The sequence below is a fragment of the Zootoca vivipara genome, chromosome 4 (assembly GCF_963506605.1).
Source record: "Zootoca vivipara chromosome 4, rZooViv1.1, whole genome shotgun sequence".
Lineage (NCBI taxonomy): Eukaryota > Metazoa > Chordata > Lepidosauria > Squamata > Lacertidae > Zootoca > Zootoca vivipara.
Genome location: NC_083279.1, coordinates 46,412,432 through 46,427,920, shown reverse-complemented (window position 1 = coordinate 46,427,920; position 15,489 = coordinate 46,412,432). Strand labels below are relative to the sequence as shown.

At 42.5% G+C, this 15,489-nt stretch overlaps 1 protein-coding gene across 1 annotated transcript in view; it reads left to right on the top strand.

The window, feature by feature from the left end:
• The first annotated feature begins 1,304 nt into the window (after nt 1-1,304).
• EFHC2 (EF-hand domain containing 2) overlaps nt 1,305-15,489 on the top strand; it is a 53,583-nt gene continuing 39,398 nt past the window's right edge. The window contains exons 1-3 of the mRNA XM_035116174.2: nt 1,305-1,466; nt 6,727-6,915; nt 11,928-12,078. Of these exons, the coding sequence (XP_034972065.1) occupies nt 1,425-1,466; nt 6,727-6,915; nt 11,928-12,078 (382 nt within the window). The 5' untranslated portion in view covers nt 1,305-1,424. The remainder of the gene's footprint in view (nt 1,467-6,726; nt 6,916-11,927; nt 12,079-15,489) is intronic.

Genomic DNA, 15,489 nt, shown 5'->3' with positions numbered 1-15,489 from the left:
TGTGGCACAGAAGACAAATGTGTCTTGATCATAGTAATCAACTAGTGAAGGTCTAACTTTGGGGGTTCTAAGGTCATGTCAAAACAGCTCAGGGCATATCGCAGCTTGGATGACGACGAGAGATCAAGTGATGCATAAGAACATAAGAAGAGCCTGCTGGATCAGGCCTAAAGTCCGTCTAGAGCAGTATCCTGTTCTTACAGTGGCCAACCAGATGCATCTGGGAGCCTGCAGGCAGGACAAGAGCACGACAGCCCTCTCCTCCCTTGTGTTCCCCACCCACTAGTATTCAGGGCTATCCTGCCTCTAACAATGGAGGAAAAGTATCAACATAGAGAACCTTTTATTCTGCACATATGTCTAATTCTCTTCTGAAAACATCCAGGTGCGTGACTATTATTGAATTTTCTGGAAGCAAGTCCCATAGTTTAATGACACATTATGTGTCTTTATCCTGGCTTTCGACAGTTGAGATGTATTTAATTTTTTTAAAAAAATTATTTTGATGATTGTAAGTTGTTTTACAAGGCAGAGGGCCTTTTCAGTAGTGGCGCCTGCCTTGTGGACCGCCTTCCCATCAGATGTCAAGGAAATAAACAATGATCTGACTTTTAGAAGACTTCTGAAGGCAGCCCTGTATTGGGAAGTTTTTAATGTTTGATGTTTTATCGTGTTTTTAATATTTTGTTAGGAGCTGCCCAGAGTGGCTGGGGAAACCCAGCCAGATGGGCAGGGTAGAAATAATAAATTAATTCTTATTAATTGTTTTTTAACTGTTTTTCAATACTATAACCCACCCTGGGACCTTAAGAGTGAAGGTTGGGGGATAAATAAATGACGAATAACGACAATAACAAACTCATTTGTACAAAGGAAACCCTGGCCACTTGGCCTGGACTGCATTGTGCTCTGACTGCCTGAGTCTCTGAGGTAGCTTTGGCAATACGTATTTAACGCGCGGAAGAGAGAGACTTGTTTCGAAGCATAGCTGCCAAGTTATCCCTTTTTTACAGGGATTTTCCCTTATGCTGAATAGGCTTCCTCGCGAGAAAAGTGAAAACTTGGCAGCTATGTTTCGAAGTCGCGGGTGGGACCTAAGCTTCCCAACTGGAAGCTGTTGCTGCGAGGAGCGGAGCAAAGCAGCCGTCGTCCTCTATGGCTGCGAGGTGATGGGGGCAAAGGCTCCCCCGCGTGACGAGCTTGCAGCAAGCGGCGTGCGACTGCAGGGGGCGGCAGAGAGCAAGGGCGGAGCGAGCGGCGGCGCCCTTCCCGGCCGCCCTCTGTGACGTCAAAGGGGGGTCTCCAGGCAACCGGACTCCAAACAGCGCGCCGGCGCTTGCTCCGGCCTTGGGCAGCGCGGAGGGCGACCGGCCGGGCTCGGGCAGCAACACCAGCCCGAGGCGGCGGGCGGGACCGGGGCAGCCATGGCGCTACCGCTCCTGCCCGGGAACTCCTTCAACAAGAATGTAAGTGGGGGTCGGCACTCGGCGGCTCCCCAAGTTCATGTCTCCTGCGCCGCCCCCCGAAACGCTCATTGCCTTCCTCCTCGTGGGCGCCGCGCCTCCACGTGCTCGCGCTGATCTCCTCCCGAAATCCGTCTCAGGAGGACCCGCCACGGATGAAACCCGAGACATGATAACGACACCCACCCCCGCCCCCGCTGCACTTCATGGCAGAGCCGCTTTTCTTGTACTGTATTTCCTTTCTCGCATCATGAAGCTGGACCGGGAATGCCCCCCTCCCCTAAGCTCAAGTTTGGGGGCTTGTCATTTCAGCAGATAGGGTGGGGCTGGGTGGGGGCAGCACCAGGAGGTGAAAAGGATTGTGTGGTGGGGAGGAAGAGATATGAATCACTTACTTATCCCCTTCTCCTTTCACCCTCCCTGTGTGATTTGTGACATCACTTTTACATACGACCTCTACTTTCATACAGTATCTTTTATATGAGGAAATGGCTTATGTTGAGATAGATCTCCGTAGTTCATCTCCTGCTGTCTGTATTTGCTGGCTGCCTGTGGCTGTGCAGAGAGGTCTTTCCTTATCTCTTATACTTTATAACAGCTTTGGCTGCATAGGCAACACGCACTTTCAGCACTTGTTCACATCAAAGGAATGGTCATTTAAGGGCGCTGGAAATTGTGCCTTAGTGAGGGATAAACTGCAGCTCCTGATATTCTTTGGTGGGGAGTCATCTGCTTTAAATGCATGGCGGGTTTGCAGCCTTTTGCAAGCTCAGTCTTCAATATACCCCAAGCATCACCGGCCACTCTCACACTTCTGTATTCAACACAAAGGTACAGTACATGTATCAAAGGAACACTTCAGCAGGGGAAGCAGGTCCATTAGAGTGAATGAGGCACTGCCCCACCAACCTCAGCCTCCCTCCCTTTGTCTTCCTTTTTACTCAAAGCCAATCCAGGGGGTAGCACTGGCTCTCATGTTCCTCCTCCTTAGTACCAGTGTTTCCTCTGTAGAACTAACCAGGGAAAATGATGGGGGCAAAGCTATAATTTGTTGACTCTGTCACTGGCTCTGGCTCCACTCACTTTTTGTCTCCCGGCCTTCTGCCCTATCAGTCCCAATGGGTACCCGTTACTATTGGATAAATGTAAGGATTTTTGTGTCTCGAAAGCAGCATCGTTTGCATGGTCATAGAATCATAGAATTGTAGAGTTGGAAGGTATCCAGAGGGTCATCTAGTCCAACCCCCTGCAATGCTGGAATCTCAACTAAAACACCAATGACAGATGGCCATCCAACTTCTGCTTAAAAATCTCCAAAGAAGGAGAGTCCATCACATTCCAAGGCCATCTGTTCCACTGTCAAACAGCTCTTACTATCAGAAAGTTCTTTCTGATGTTTAGTCAGAATCTCTTTTCTTGTAACTTTAAGCCATTGGTTTGGGTCTTACCGCCTGAAGCAGGAGAAAACAAGCTTGCTTCATCTTCCATGTGACAGTCCTTTAGATATTTGAAGATGGCTATCATATCTATCACATTCTACCAGCTTCTCCACAATCATGGGGACTGTGTCAAAAGCCTTATCAAGATACAGTATATCCACAGCATTGCCCTGATCCACCAAGCTTGTAACCCTATAAAAAAAGAAAGAAATGAGATTCATCTGGCATGACTTGTTTTTTTGAAGCCCAATCTGGGTCTTAATAATGACAAAATCCTGTTGATTTCAGGGATCGCTGAAGTCAAAATCTTAGATATATTTAGGTGTGTTCCAAGAACATATTTATGAATGGATTTGTACTATTATTGGAAGAAGCATAAATCTGCAGGGACAATTTATCTGCAGGGATAATTTGTTAAATGACAGGTTCAGGAGTGAATCTTGCAGAATATGGGCTCAGCCACAATAAAATTATTTCAAGGGTTATCCAGTACAGTAGGGGCTGGATTAAAACCAGGCTTCTGCTTTGTTCTTTATTGAAGTGTATTCTATCACTCTGTTCTTGAAGTTCTTTGGAAGAAGTTTTAAAGGAAATGTTGCTTTTCTAGACTTTTTGTGAATACTGTAGTTTGTCTTGGTTATTAAAAATACTTGGTTTGCTCAGCAGAATGCAGAATGCATTGTAAGGAACTGTTAAGTGTTTACTTGTGTTTCCACAGGCACCTTGGTGATGGATTGTGCGCTAGGCAGCCACTTAACATTATTCCCTGCTGAATAGAAACTTCTTACGTCTTCTGTTTAGGCCAGGTTTGGGGCACTTTTAGATCCTGCCCCTTTGTACAGTAGCAACAAACACATCTGAGTATCGGATGCCTAAGCCAGACAAAACAGGACGATTGTCTTTGTGTTTTGTTAGTGAGTGCCCAGACTCAGAGACATCTGGCTAGCTTCTTTCTGTTGGAAGCAAAAGAGGAGGCTAAGCCTTAAAATGACCCTGAAAAATGATTCTTTATCAAATAATAATGTTTCTTCCCCCTGAGGAAGATTACCATTTACCAAAATGTGTCAGAGCATTTTATTGTTTCCCAAGGGGTATTATTATTTGATAGAGATTTATTTTCCAGGACCATTTTGAAGCTTTGCCTCTTCTTTTGTTGCCTCATGTCACTACTCCTTTAGTATCTGTTAGAAACAGAATGGTCTTGGGTCAGATCCCACAAAGCAATTCTTACATTTTCATAATAAACCAAAATTACTAGCAGTCTGTTAGACCAAAAGCTGATTTTGGCCAGTTTCATTGAGCATGAGAGCACTTATTCTTTTACAGTTCATTTTACAGCAGCCATTGACCTTGGTGGCCGCTTAGTGGCTGTTGGCCAGGCTGGCTGAGGCTGAGGGAAGATGGAGTCCAACAATGTGTGGAAGAAAGACGTATCTTTCCCCAAGGAGCAATGAATGCTGTATGACAACTCCATAGGTTTCTAATCAGAAGAGCACTAGCTTCATTTTCATAAGACACAACTCTACACCACTTCAACAACAAAGTGGTGGTAGATCTCATTTTAAGATTGCTACTTTCCTCAGTGAGTGTATTGCTTTTGTGAGTAGCGGGCATGCTGGTATGATAACATGATCAACTTGTGTCTCTGGATGTGCCAGTCTTTGTGCTGATTGTTGCTAATCCAGATGTAACAGCCAGGATCAGCACTGTTTAAAAATTCTGCCCCATGACGTTGCAACCATGATCTACACATTAAATCATTTTTGTTATTGGATGCTGCAGCTTGGTGTATGATGGCCATGTGTAAATGAAACAGCTTGTGCACACCCACTATCAGGATGGGGGGGTGATATGATGGGGGTGAGATTCTCATCCTCCTCACCTGCTGTCACCAGTCACTACTATCCATCTGTTACTACTTTCAAAAACAGAAGGCATAAGCTGCCCTTTCCTTCCTGATACTATCAGTTCCTTGCTTAGTTCTAGCCATTGGGGTAAGGTCAAGTGCCTGCTTAAGTCCCATTGTTTAAATGTGGCCCAGAGCTTTGTCAGGCTGGGCTGCCTGTATGCAGTACTAGCCTTCTTATGGGAAAGCATTGTGATGGATGTGATAGCTTTCAGAAATCATGAAGCATTATGCTGTCACAAACTTGAACCGAAAATTGGTTACTGAATCTGAGGAAAATTCCCATGTTCCAGAAGGAGGTGCATCGGCATTGTGACATCAAAACCAACATGCTTTATTTTGAGTGTTGTCTGTGCTGGCACTACAGCAAGACCAAGCTGAAAATAAAGCATGTTGGTTTTGATGGCACAAAACGCAAGCATCTCCTTATGGAGCATGGACACACGGCTCCTGCTCTTCTGCAATGCTCTTCTTTTCCTTTGTTTGTTATTCTGTCAGTATGTCTCCAAAAATATAAGCACACAGCTCTTTTTGATTTAACCCAGGCATAGGCAAACTCGGCCCTCCAGATGTTTTGGGACTACAACTCCCACCATCCCTAGCTAACAGGACCAGTGGTCAGGGATGATGGGAGTTGTAGTCCCAAAACATCTGGAGGGCTGAGTTTGCCTATACTGTACCTGATTTAACCCATCTCCACCCTGAGCTGCCCAACAAGCCTAACCTGCTGATGCATGTTCTGAAAAAAATAGCATTGATCATACTTCTCTGTAGTATTTAAGGTAAGGTAACAGCAAAATTTGGGGAGGCCCTTTGTCAATTTTAATAGTTCAGCTAAAGTCTGAAGGGAAAGTCTTAAGACTCCCTGCTGGAAACAGTGGTGGCGGTGGTGAAACTGACAAATAACTACTGTATGTTGTACTTTGAGGCTACATCCATCCATCATTTTATTTGTATGCTGCCATTCCATAGTTCAAACCATGCTCAAGGTGGCTTACAACATGAAAAAGATTACATAATTACGAACATAACCAAAGTAGTCAAACAATAAACAAAACATCAGAAAATACACAATCAAATTGAACAATTTCCACACAAATCATAAGAAGATTTAAAATAAATATACGGAAAGTTAAGATCAATAACAGGAACAACAACCCCCAAGGACTCGGCCTAAACAATATCCGTGTCCAAGAGTCTGTTCAGCAGCCTCAGCTTTTGCAGCTGGAGTTAGTCAGGGCCCTGCTCTCCTAGGCTAGGTGGAAAAGACTGCAAGGCAAGAAGCAGGTCTTCCAGGGCTCACAGCCAAAATGGCTAGCCAGATTCAGCTCTGGTACAAATCCCCCATTTGCAGTCATAAATAAGATGCCACTACTTTTTCCAGTTGTGATTTAGTTTTTGATGTCATGCAATTGTGCCCTACCCCATACACCCGATAATATGGAAGACTTTAATAATAGAGCTGAGTGCTTGTGTTTTGCTATCTTTGCTTTACTCAGAGGTATAGATTCCACGGCACTCCTGTTATTTCAGACCTACAAGCACAACAACACTCAGTGGTTCCATTCAATTCATTTCCACAGTTTTTCCTAAAGAGGGAAATCCCATTCATTTCATGGCATTCCATCTCAGTGCCACAGAAATCAGTGGAATTGTTTCGGCAGATATGCCCAGAAAAACTACTTCCAAGATGGACTCATTCTGTGTGTCACATCTGAGTCAAGAAAATGACCAAAAATTTAGATTGAAATTAAAATAGATTTAAAGCCATTTAATGATTATTTTATCATGATTAACATTGCTTCATGGATTCTGAATTGTGTAATTCAGAATCCATAGGCTTTTATTCTTGTAACTGCAATCTAAAAATGCCCTTTTGTGTTTTCTGAAAATATTATTTATTTCCTCTTGGTTGCAGCTAGGGAAAGACAAGTTCCATAAATCTCAACACTGGAGTTACTGCAATAAGGTTTCTATGTTGGTGGGAGAAGACAAACCTGGAATAGGAGGCGAACCTTTGCCTGGACAAAAGCTGAAACCAAAGTACAGTGTGTTTCCTAGAGGGGTTGGATGTGATGCGCCTTCGTGGGTAGCATTTGATAAACAGGTACAGTGAGACAGATTTGTTGGCTCACATTATTTGTATGTTTCCAGTGGCTTGTGTGTTCCTTCATCCCAGCATCCTTAGGTGAAATCTGAAATATGCATAGCACTTGGAAGGGTGATGTTCTGTACTATTGACATCTGACAGTTTCATGCTCTTGGATTGCACACACAAGGGACATTTTAGGGAACAGGGGACCTTTATTTCAAATTATTTATTTGATAAGATTTATATACTGCTTAATTGACTAAAACCTCTAAGCAGTTTACTCTCTTGAGCCAGGGATTCTATAGAATCATAGAACTGTAGAGTTGGAAGGGACCCTGAGGGTCATTTAGTCCAACCTCCTGCAATGCAGGAATCATTTGCCCAACGTGCAGCTTTGAACCCACAACCCTGAGATTAAGAGTCTCATGCTCTACTGGCTGAGCTATCCCAGCAAAGAGATGGGCTGCAGGTAGAGGGGTCTGGATTGCAATTTACCTGCCAGATCTTGTGCTGCAGGCTTCTAGCATCTTTGAACCACCAGAATGCCATTCCTGAAATTCATTTCGTCTCTGATACTGTGGCTTATTTTCAGAATTCAGAGGTTGCTTTTCATCTCATAATTGTCACCTTCAGAGAGAGGCATCTGTCTACGTAGAAAAACAATTCCAGAGAGTATTTGCCATATTATTGGCTGCTGTTTTATGTCATTCCCTGGGCACTTGCCTAATTCCAAAGAGCCCTGTACACCTCACCCTGCCTTGCAATATTTTACACAATAATTTATTCCAAGGAAAACAGAAAAATGAATGAATTCCATTTTTTCCAAAAGTTCTTTTTGTTCCATTTAATTCACTTCAGCCCTGAATTTACCCCTCCAGTTTGTAAAGAAATCAGAAGTTGAAGAGAATTAAGCATTTGCAATTTCAGATAAACTGATTATGTAAACACGGTGGCATAAATTTGCTGTAACACTGACCCTATGCTTTGTGAATGTGAAGCGCAGCAGCTGCTGGGCCACCCCATCTTGTGTACTAATATTAAGACACCACTAGTCTTGGAAACAGTCTGTAATGAATAACTGCACTGGGGTAGTGGAGCAGTCAAGAGCCTCAACTATGAACCTCACTTTAGTGTGAATGAATTTAGTGGATTTAGGCAAGCCACAGCCTCTCAGCCTCAGCCCATCTCCAGAATGAGGGCCATAATAGCGATATCCATTCCTATAGTATTTTTGAGGGGATTACTTAACAACAACTACTAAGACATCATATTCATGGTTTGAAGGAGGATTGGGAATGAGCTCTATGCTCATCTTCTCCCTGTGGTTTGTGCAAGTGCCCCAGTCCAGGATTGCTAACCAGGATCCAACTGGTTTGCAATGCTGGCTTTGAGGGCTCACTTAGACAACCATGATTTACTGTTACATCCAAGCCAGGGACACCACCACCACCACCACCACCACCATTTATTATGCTTCCCCAGCCACTCTGGGCGGCTTCCAACAAAATATTAAAATACAGTAATCCATCAAACATTAAAAGCTTCCCTAAACAGGGCTGCCTTCAGATGTCTTCTAAAAGTCTGGTAGTTGTTTTTCTCTTTGACATTTGGTGGGAGGGCGTTCCACAGGGCGGGTGCCACCACCGAAAAGGCCCTCTGCCTGGTTCCCTATAACTTGGCCCTCGGCTCTGGACCTCAGTGTCCGGGTAGAACGATGCGGGTGGAGACGCTCCTTCAGGTATACTGGACTGAAGGAAGGCTTCTGTGCTTCTGTTAAGCTATGCATACAAGGGGAGAAGGGAATGGGGAAAGGGAGATCACATGAGGAAAGTGCAAGACCTTGGGTTGAGTGCATGAACATGAGCGCATGAAGACTTATTTCTTATCCTCCAAATAATAGAGATGAAAGGCTTTGAACACTGAAAAAAATGTAATATGAGTGATGAATGTATTAGTATTATTTATTTATTGAATTTATATACTACCCTATACCTGGAGGTATGTAAATTGTTACATTTATTAAATATTGTTATTAATAACGTGTTTTCAAAAAACAAAAAAGGTTAAGTACTATAGGCATTGTGCTGTTATTCTTATGCCATCTAAAGGTACTTTCACTTCTAGGCTTGGTATTTCAGCATTATAAATTTGTGGTTTATGAAGTGGTTATGCATTGAAAGATTTGTATCTCTTTGTCCCTCTTTTGTAGACTTCCTGAAAATTTAAAATGAAGCTGAAGGAGAAGCATGTGCTCATATTTCATTTTAATAATACATAAAATGGTGTGTTTAGTTTTTCCATTGTGTAATGCTTGCTACAAGGCTATAATGCTTGCAGCGTGATCTACAAGGCAGTTCAGCCAACGTGCTTTGGATTTAAATCATATCCTATCCTGTGAAAACCAGTGAGGCACAATCAGCATAAATCCAAATACAATTACTTAACTGGGCTTGGGATTAGGATGTTAAATAGTTAAGTTGCATATGGGACAATTCATGCTTGAAAATGTTCCTCGTAAAATTTGTTCATCAAATTATACTGTCCAAGCAAGCCAAACATAATGCATTTTCCAGAGTGCCCCACAGGACTTGGCTAATTTCCATTCTCTCTCCCCGCCACCCAACATCTCTTCTTGATATACAACTTCTGTTAATTTTATTTAAAGAGAGAGAATAAACATTAACACAGAGACACTCCAAACACCAGGCAGCTGGTGATATTTTGTCACAAAAGTTATATGCGTACATGAAATAGGAATATTGCAGAAGTTCAGAGATCGGAATCGGAAGGTATAATCCGCAACATTCAGTTCTTTGCTAATTTGAAAATTCTTCTTGCCGAGGCTTATGGTTGTTCCCTTTTGATATTTGTAATGTTAGCCATATAATCAGTGTTTAATTATCTATGCACAGTCTATCTAATTAGGAGATTAAATCTGCTCATTAAGTGCAAATTCAGACGAGGCTTTACTCTGCATTAATAGCTTCTCTCACCCCCACAGCTGCTGTCACTCTATCTTGCTAGCAAGGCATACTTTGGCATTTTTTGCAGTAAGCCATGCTACAGGATTTCATCTTTCCTGCAACATGGATATGTTTACTCAGAAGTAAATACCTCTGTGTTTAAAGGGATTTACTCGCCAATAGGTGTCCATGGTTGGGGTCCCCTGTCTTAGGAGTATTTTAATAGATTTTCCAATGCACATTTTCAAAGCTGGAAAATAATCAGAGCTACACATCTCTGCAGTATCAGAGGAATCAGGCCTCACTGTGAAATTAACATCCCATAAACCTCCTGGGGAATTGCCAGAGTTCATACAGCACTATACTTCTATATCTCTGTCTTTTAGAAAGTTACTTTCCTACATTTATTTTTCAAAGCACAAATAGGAAGATGTAATGTTGATCACCATCCTTGGAGAGAATCACCCACTCTTCTGTACCCTGATGCTCTCCTTTATGGTCTGGATTCAGGAGTATGGCCCTGCCACACGTTGCTGTGGCTCAGTCTGTTAAATGGAGCCTCAGAGTCCCCCTTCAGACCCCCCTCACCTTCAGAGTCCTCCTGTTTTACGCATGTTATGTTTACACAGACGCATCCCTGTGACTTGCCCCACCCTGTTCCGACCCATTACCTATCCCGCCCCCTCCTCCCCCCACCCCCGGCTCATCCTTGTGATTGGGCCCACCCTGTCCCAACCCATGACCTATCCTGCCCCCTCCCCCCCACTCCCCAGCTCATCCCTGTGATTGGGCCCACCCTGTCCCAACCCATGACCTATCCTGCCCCCTCCCCCCCACTCCCCAGCTCATCCCTGTGATTGGGCCCACCCTGTCCTGACCCATGACCTAGCCCGCCCCCTCCCCCCGGGAAGCCCCCACCTCCACTCACTATTTTGTAATTTCTGTACAACTTTCACATACTTGCCAATCTTTTTCACAATATGTGTTAGCTTGCAACTGTTGTAATCCCATTGTAAGCTCCATTGAGTTCACTGGGACTTATGCCAGGTAATGTAAGAATGTGGCATTGAGGCTAGGGATAGGAGAATCTGTGGCTCACCAGATGCTGTTGGATTCCCAGCTGCCTCAGCCGGCCTCTGAACAGTTGCGGGTTCCCCATCCCTTGTTTCGACTATTTTCTCAAGTGATATTCTCAGGTCGTTGGTGCCATGTGTGAATGCTGTCAACGAGAAAAGCTGGGATACAGTACTTGATTGTACTTACAGGGATGTTGCAGAAATTGTCCAGATTTGCATTCATACACAAATGTGGGGCTTCTACCCTGTAACTACCCACCTCCCCAATCTCATATGCTCAATCATGGTGAATTAATGAGTGGTTTTTGGCTCAACGAAACATACACACACACAACATAATTAGTGCATGTTATGTTGATATTGTTGTTTCCAAATAACATCACTGACTATGACAACAAATCACCCATACTCAGCCAACTCTTTAATTATGCAAAGTTAACAAAAGAAACTGGTTTGTAACCCTCCTCTTTTTGAGTGGTAAATATAAGGCCTGATTAAATGTGATTTCTTATGTAATGAAAGCGTGATGAAGATGTGTAAATGTAAGTATGATGAGCAGTACAAAAACATAGCATAATTCGTTGCGGGGGGAGGGGGATAAGGACCAGCAAAGCCCTGCTTTCACATGCAGCATGGGAAAATAGAAGGGAAAAAATGAGTCTACACATTGGATGATGAGGTAGGGATTAGCACATCGCTACACCCTAATCAATGCAAGTTTTACAAATGTATTGGACTTCTCTAAGTAGAAAGCAATTCAAATCACATGTGCGACAGGATGACTCATACTGCAGTCCTATACGCAGAATTTAATTGGACTCACTTCTGATTAGACATATATAGGATTGCACTATCGTGGAAAGTTCAGATGTTGAAATCCAAATCTCTGTGCTTACATTTGCTCAATGCACTGCTTTGTTTAATTTACAGCTTTACATTACTTGTTTACAACCAGTGCTTGTTGATTTTAATTTGTGTTTTTGTATAGGTATTGTCTTTTGATGCTTATTTTGATGAAGAAGTTCCTGACAAAAATCAAGAGCTGTACAGAATAAGACATTGTAAAATATATTTTTATCTGGAAGATGACACAATTCAGGTGGTTGAGCCCCAAGTGATGAACAGTGGAATTCCACAAGGTATTTTTTTAGTTACAAACGCTCTCCTTGAAGCATCCCTCTTCATAAACTGTAATATTTGCCTGTCTGATACAGTTTGTTCTTTACATAGTATTATTATTGCTTACAAGCAAGAAACAGCTAAATGTTAAGAAGGTCAAGTTTAGGTTCAGCTACAACACAAGTTCCAGGGACTCAGGTTGAGGCCAGCTGTGAATCAGTAACCAGTTTGGTGTCTCCTAAACTTATTTGAATGAGATAGCATGGGCCACACATTTCATTTGCTTTTTGGGGGATCTTACCCAATCAGAACTGAGGCTCTTGATTGAAACTTTGCCAAAACCAGTGAGAGATTTATTTTTGTGTGTCTTTCCCAGTGGAGATATAAGGCTGCAATGTAGCACTATGGTTCTGTCAGTGTAAGGATTTTCCATGAGTGATAGAACCTTCTCTTCCCTCTCTGCACCCTCTACATTTGTTCCTGGGGTTTTCCCAACCCACCACAAAAGATTTTGGGGATGGTGCAGTGGGAGGAGGGGCGAATTTTTGTCACACTAATGGGAATCCTTGTACTGGCTTCCACTAGCGTAGGGGTTTAGATGAATACGGCCCCTTGTGGTGTGGTTTGGCCTCAACTCTAGGTGAGAGAGGTATGTCACCTTCAGCCTCTCTTTGTTTTTGTAGGAAACATTTGGGCAAAAAATAAAATATAAGCATATGAAGTAAGCTAGTTCAAACTGCAAAGTCAGCGTGGGACAGAAATGTATGTAACCTTGATCAAGAAGACTAAACCACCGGGCAGAATAAAAGCTTCAAGTACTAGTTCAAAACAACCGAGGATGCAGTTGTTTTGGGGAGAATGATCACATTGAAAGATAAATTCAAATCTCTGTTTGACACAATGCATTAACATAGTGGTAATAAGAAAGCTTCTGTGTTCAGGGATTTGACTGAATGGAGAAATTTTTGCATACGTATACTGTTTATTCTTGTTAACTGAACACTGGCCGGCTGATGTTTTCTGATATGGAAGGGTTATGTTTGTCCCTTAGGGTTAACGTTAGTTTCTGTTGTAGTCCAGATCCCACAATCCAGAGCACAGCTCAGAAGGGGCTGGCCAAGTTCTCCAAGGTCAGCCAGTGGAACAGGAGAAAGACGCTGCCTGCTGGCGGACTTCCCCAAGGCCAGCTGGACGGGAAAGGAAAGTGCAGTCAGGCACATAAGGCCTCAGTCACATCCTCCAGCTTCAATGAATCACTGATTGTCTCAAGGCATCGGATGTTCCCAAATGCTTTAGAAACTTGGCACTGTGTATACTCATGGTCTGGTTATCCTAGCTGGAAGAGGACGATAGGGCATAAAGGCTGTTGGGTGAACAGGAAACATGTTCTCAAAGACATTGTTGTTCCACTCTTTAGGAACTACTACTTCTCAGTGAATTTAGGTAGGGAATATAGCCTTCACTGACCTTGAGCTAGATGTTCTCTGCAAAATGTTCCGTGGTTTATTGTCAGGATGTATCTAAAGCCACAGATTGAAAACTGTGTTTGTGGTGTAGTGGGTTAAGAGTTTAGGGTTGTAACTTTTGGCCTAATTTGGCACTGAGAGCACTGAAAATTGCTGGAGGAGATACAGATGTAATGAAATAATTAATGGAAGAATTGTGAAAAGATGCAGACTTAATCTGTATAACAAGCATTAAAAGTAAGGTTTTCCCTAATGCTCAGATTTTGCTTATGGATGAAATTGTTTATGGAGCCCAGAGTTTTGTTCATCTGCTGCATATTATACACCAGGTTTTCCCCTGTTTGACCTGCTGTCAGTACTGTATAGTTATCAGTCACGTCTCTATTTAGATCATGTTTCTGGGTCAAAACATTGCCCTTTTCCATCTTTGCCTATTAGCACCAGTATATTTCTTTCCAGATTCAAGTGTATGCAATTTAATAGAGAAGAAATGCATGAGTATTTTATTATGTTTTAAAGTTTTATCCTTGTAAGATCCACCATTGATAATTGGTTCTGTTAAGGCTGTGATTTTATATTTTTCTATTTAATATTTTGTACATTGTTTGTTGGACAGCCTACCATAATAAGTACTTTGCTTTGATTTACTAACTGGTTCATCCATCCGTGTATATATAGTGGCAGCTGTAGAACTGCAGTCCTTTATTCATCCAGTTATTGTGGAGAGTCTAGGCAATGCCATCACTGTTAATTTCTGAATTCTTTTCTCATTCTTTTCTGATTTTTGTTGATTTTTCTGATGATTGCTACTTTAGCCCATCCTGTGGAAGAGCACTGTTGAGGTACCTTGTGGGAGGAGTGGCTTGTTGATTGCACAGTTGGTAATGCTCCAGCGCTTCTGCTTGCAGTACTGCTACCTGTTCTGTAACAGTCTTCCCCTGTTACCTTTTAATAAAGAGTTTTGCCAGTTAATGTGATCCTGTGCCGCCATGGTATCTTTGGGCACTGCTGAATACAGTGGGACTTACTTACGCACACACATGCATAGGAATGGGCTGTAAAAGCGGCTGGAAGGAGCGTTAGTCAGACACAACAGGAAAGGAGAGATCCATCCAGTGCCAAGGGAGACAACCCCACATGTGTACTATTGCTTATTTGAGAACGGAGGTACAATGGGATGGTAAGAAGACAGTATTGCTTACTAGACAGTTATTTTATAATCCATGGGACTTAGTTCCAAGTAAACATAGGGAAAGCTAGCCAGAACACCAGTGATTTTAATTGGTGTTTAGCTAAATTTGGAGGAAGAACATCTGCTTCAGAAATTTATAGGTTACACAAAGTACAGTGTACCTTCTTAAAAAAAATGTTCATCCAAAGGAAAAGTATTGATTTGTAGTCTTGCAGCAAGGACATCGCAAAGCAATTGGGTCTGAGTTGTGTTGAGTCCCCTGCTCTTCTCTGGAGCCAGGAGAGCCAGAATGATCCCCTTTGCTTATCCTGGCTCCTTTGTTGCAAAGCAATTCTTGGAAAAATGTGATGCAGATTGTAGAAGTGTAGAACAGCATTCTGCTACTAAATGTTAAAAATAGTTTAAAAGAATACAGTACTCAGAAAGTGCTTCCTTCATCTATTCCTTTTTAGCAGAAGGCATTTTCTCCTTCCTTTGCTATGTGGCTGGCCACTTCAGGTTTTAATACCACTTGAATTCCACTTCCAGATGATTGCATACTCACAACACCCCAACAGTGTTAAATGGAGTAGTAGGGATGGAACCATAGTGTACCCAGTCATAAGACAAGAATTATGATATCATGAACTTGATAGTTGAAAGACGCAGTCTGCAATCAGATCTATGCATTTCTCTGAGAAACAGCAGACAGATTTTAATCATGTTGATTGAGACACAGTAGAAAGATAGCATTTTGTACTAGATTCAGTTTTCTTGTTTTTATATTTTATGAT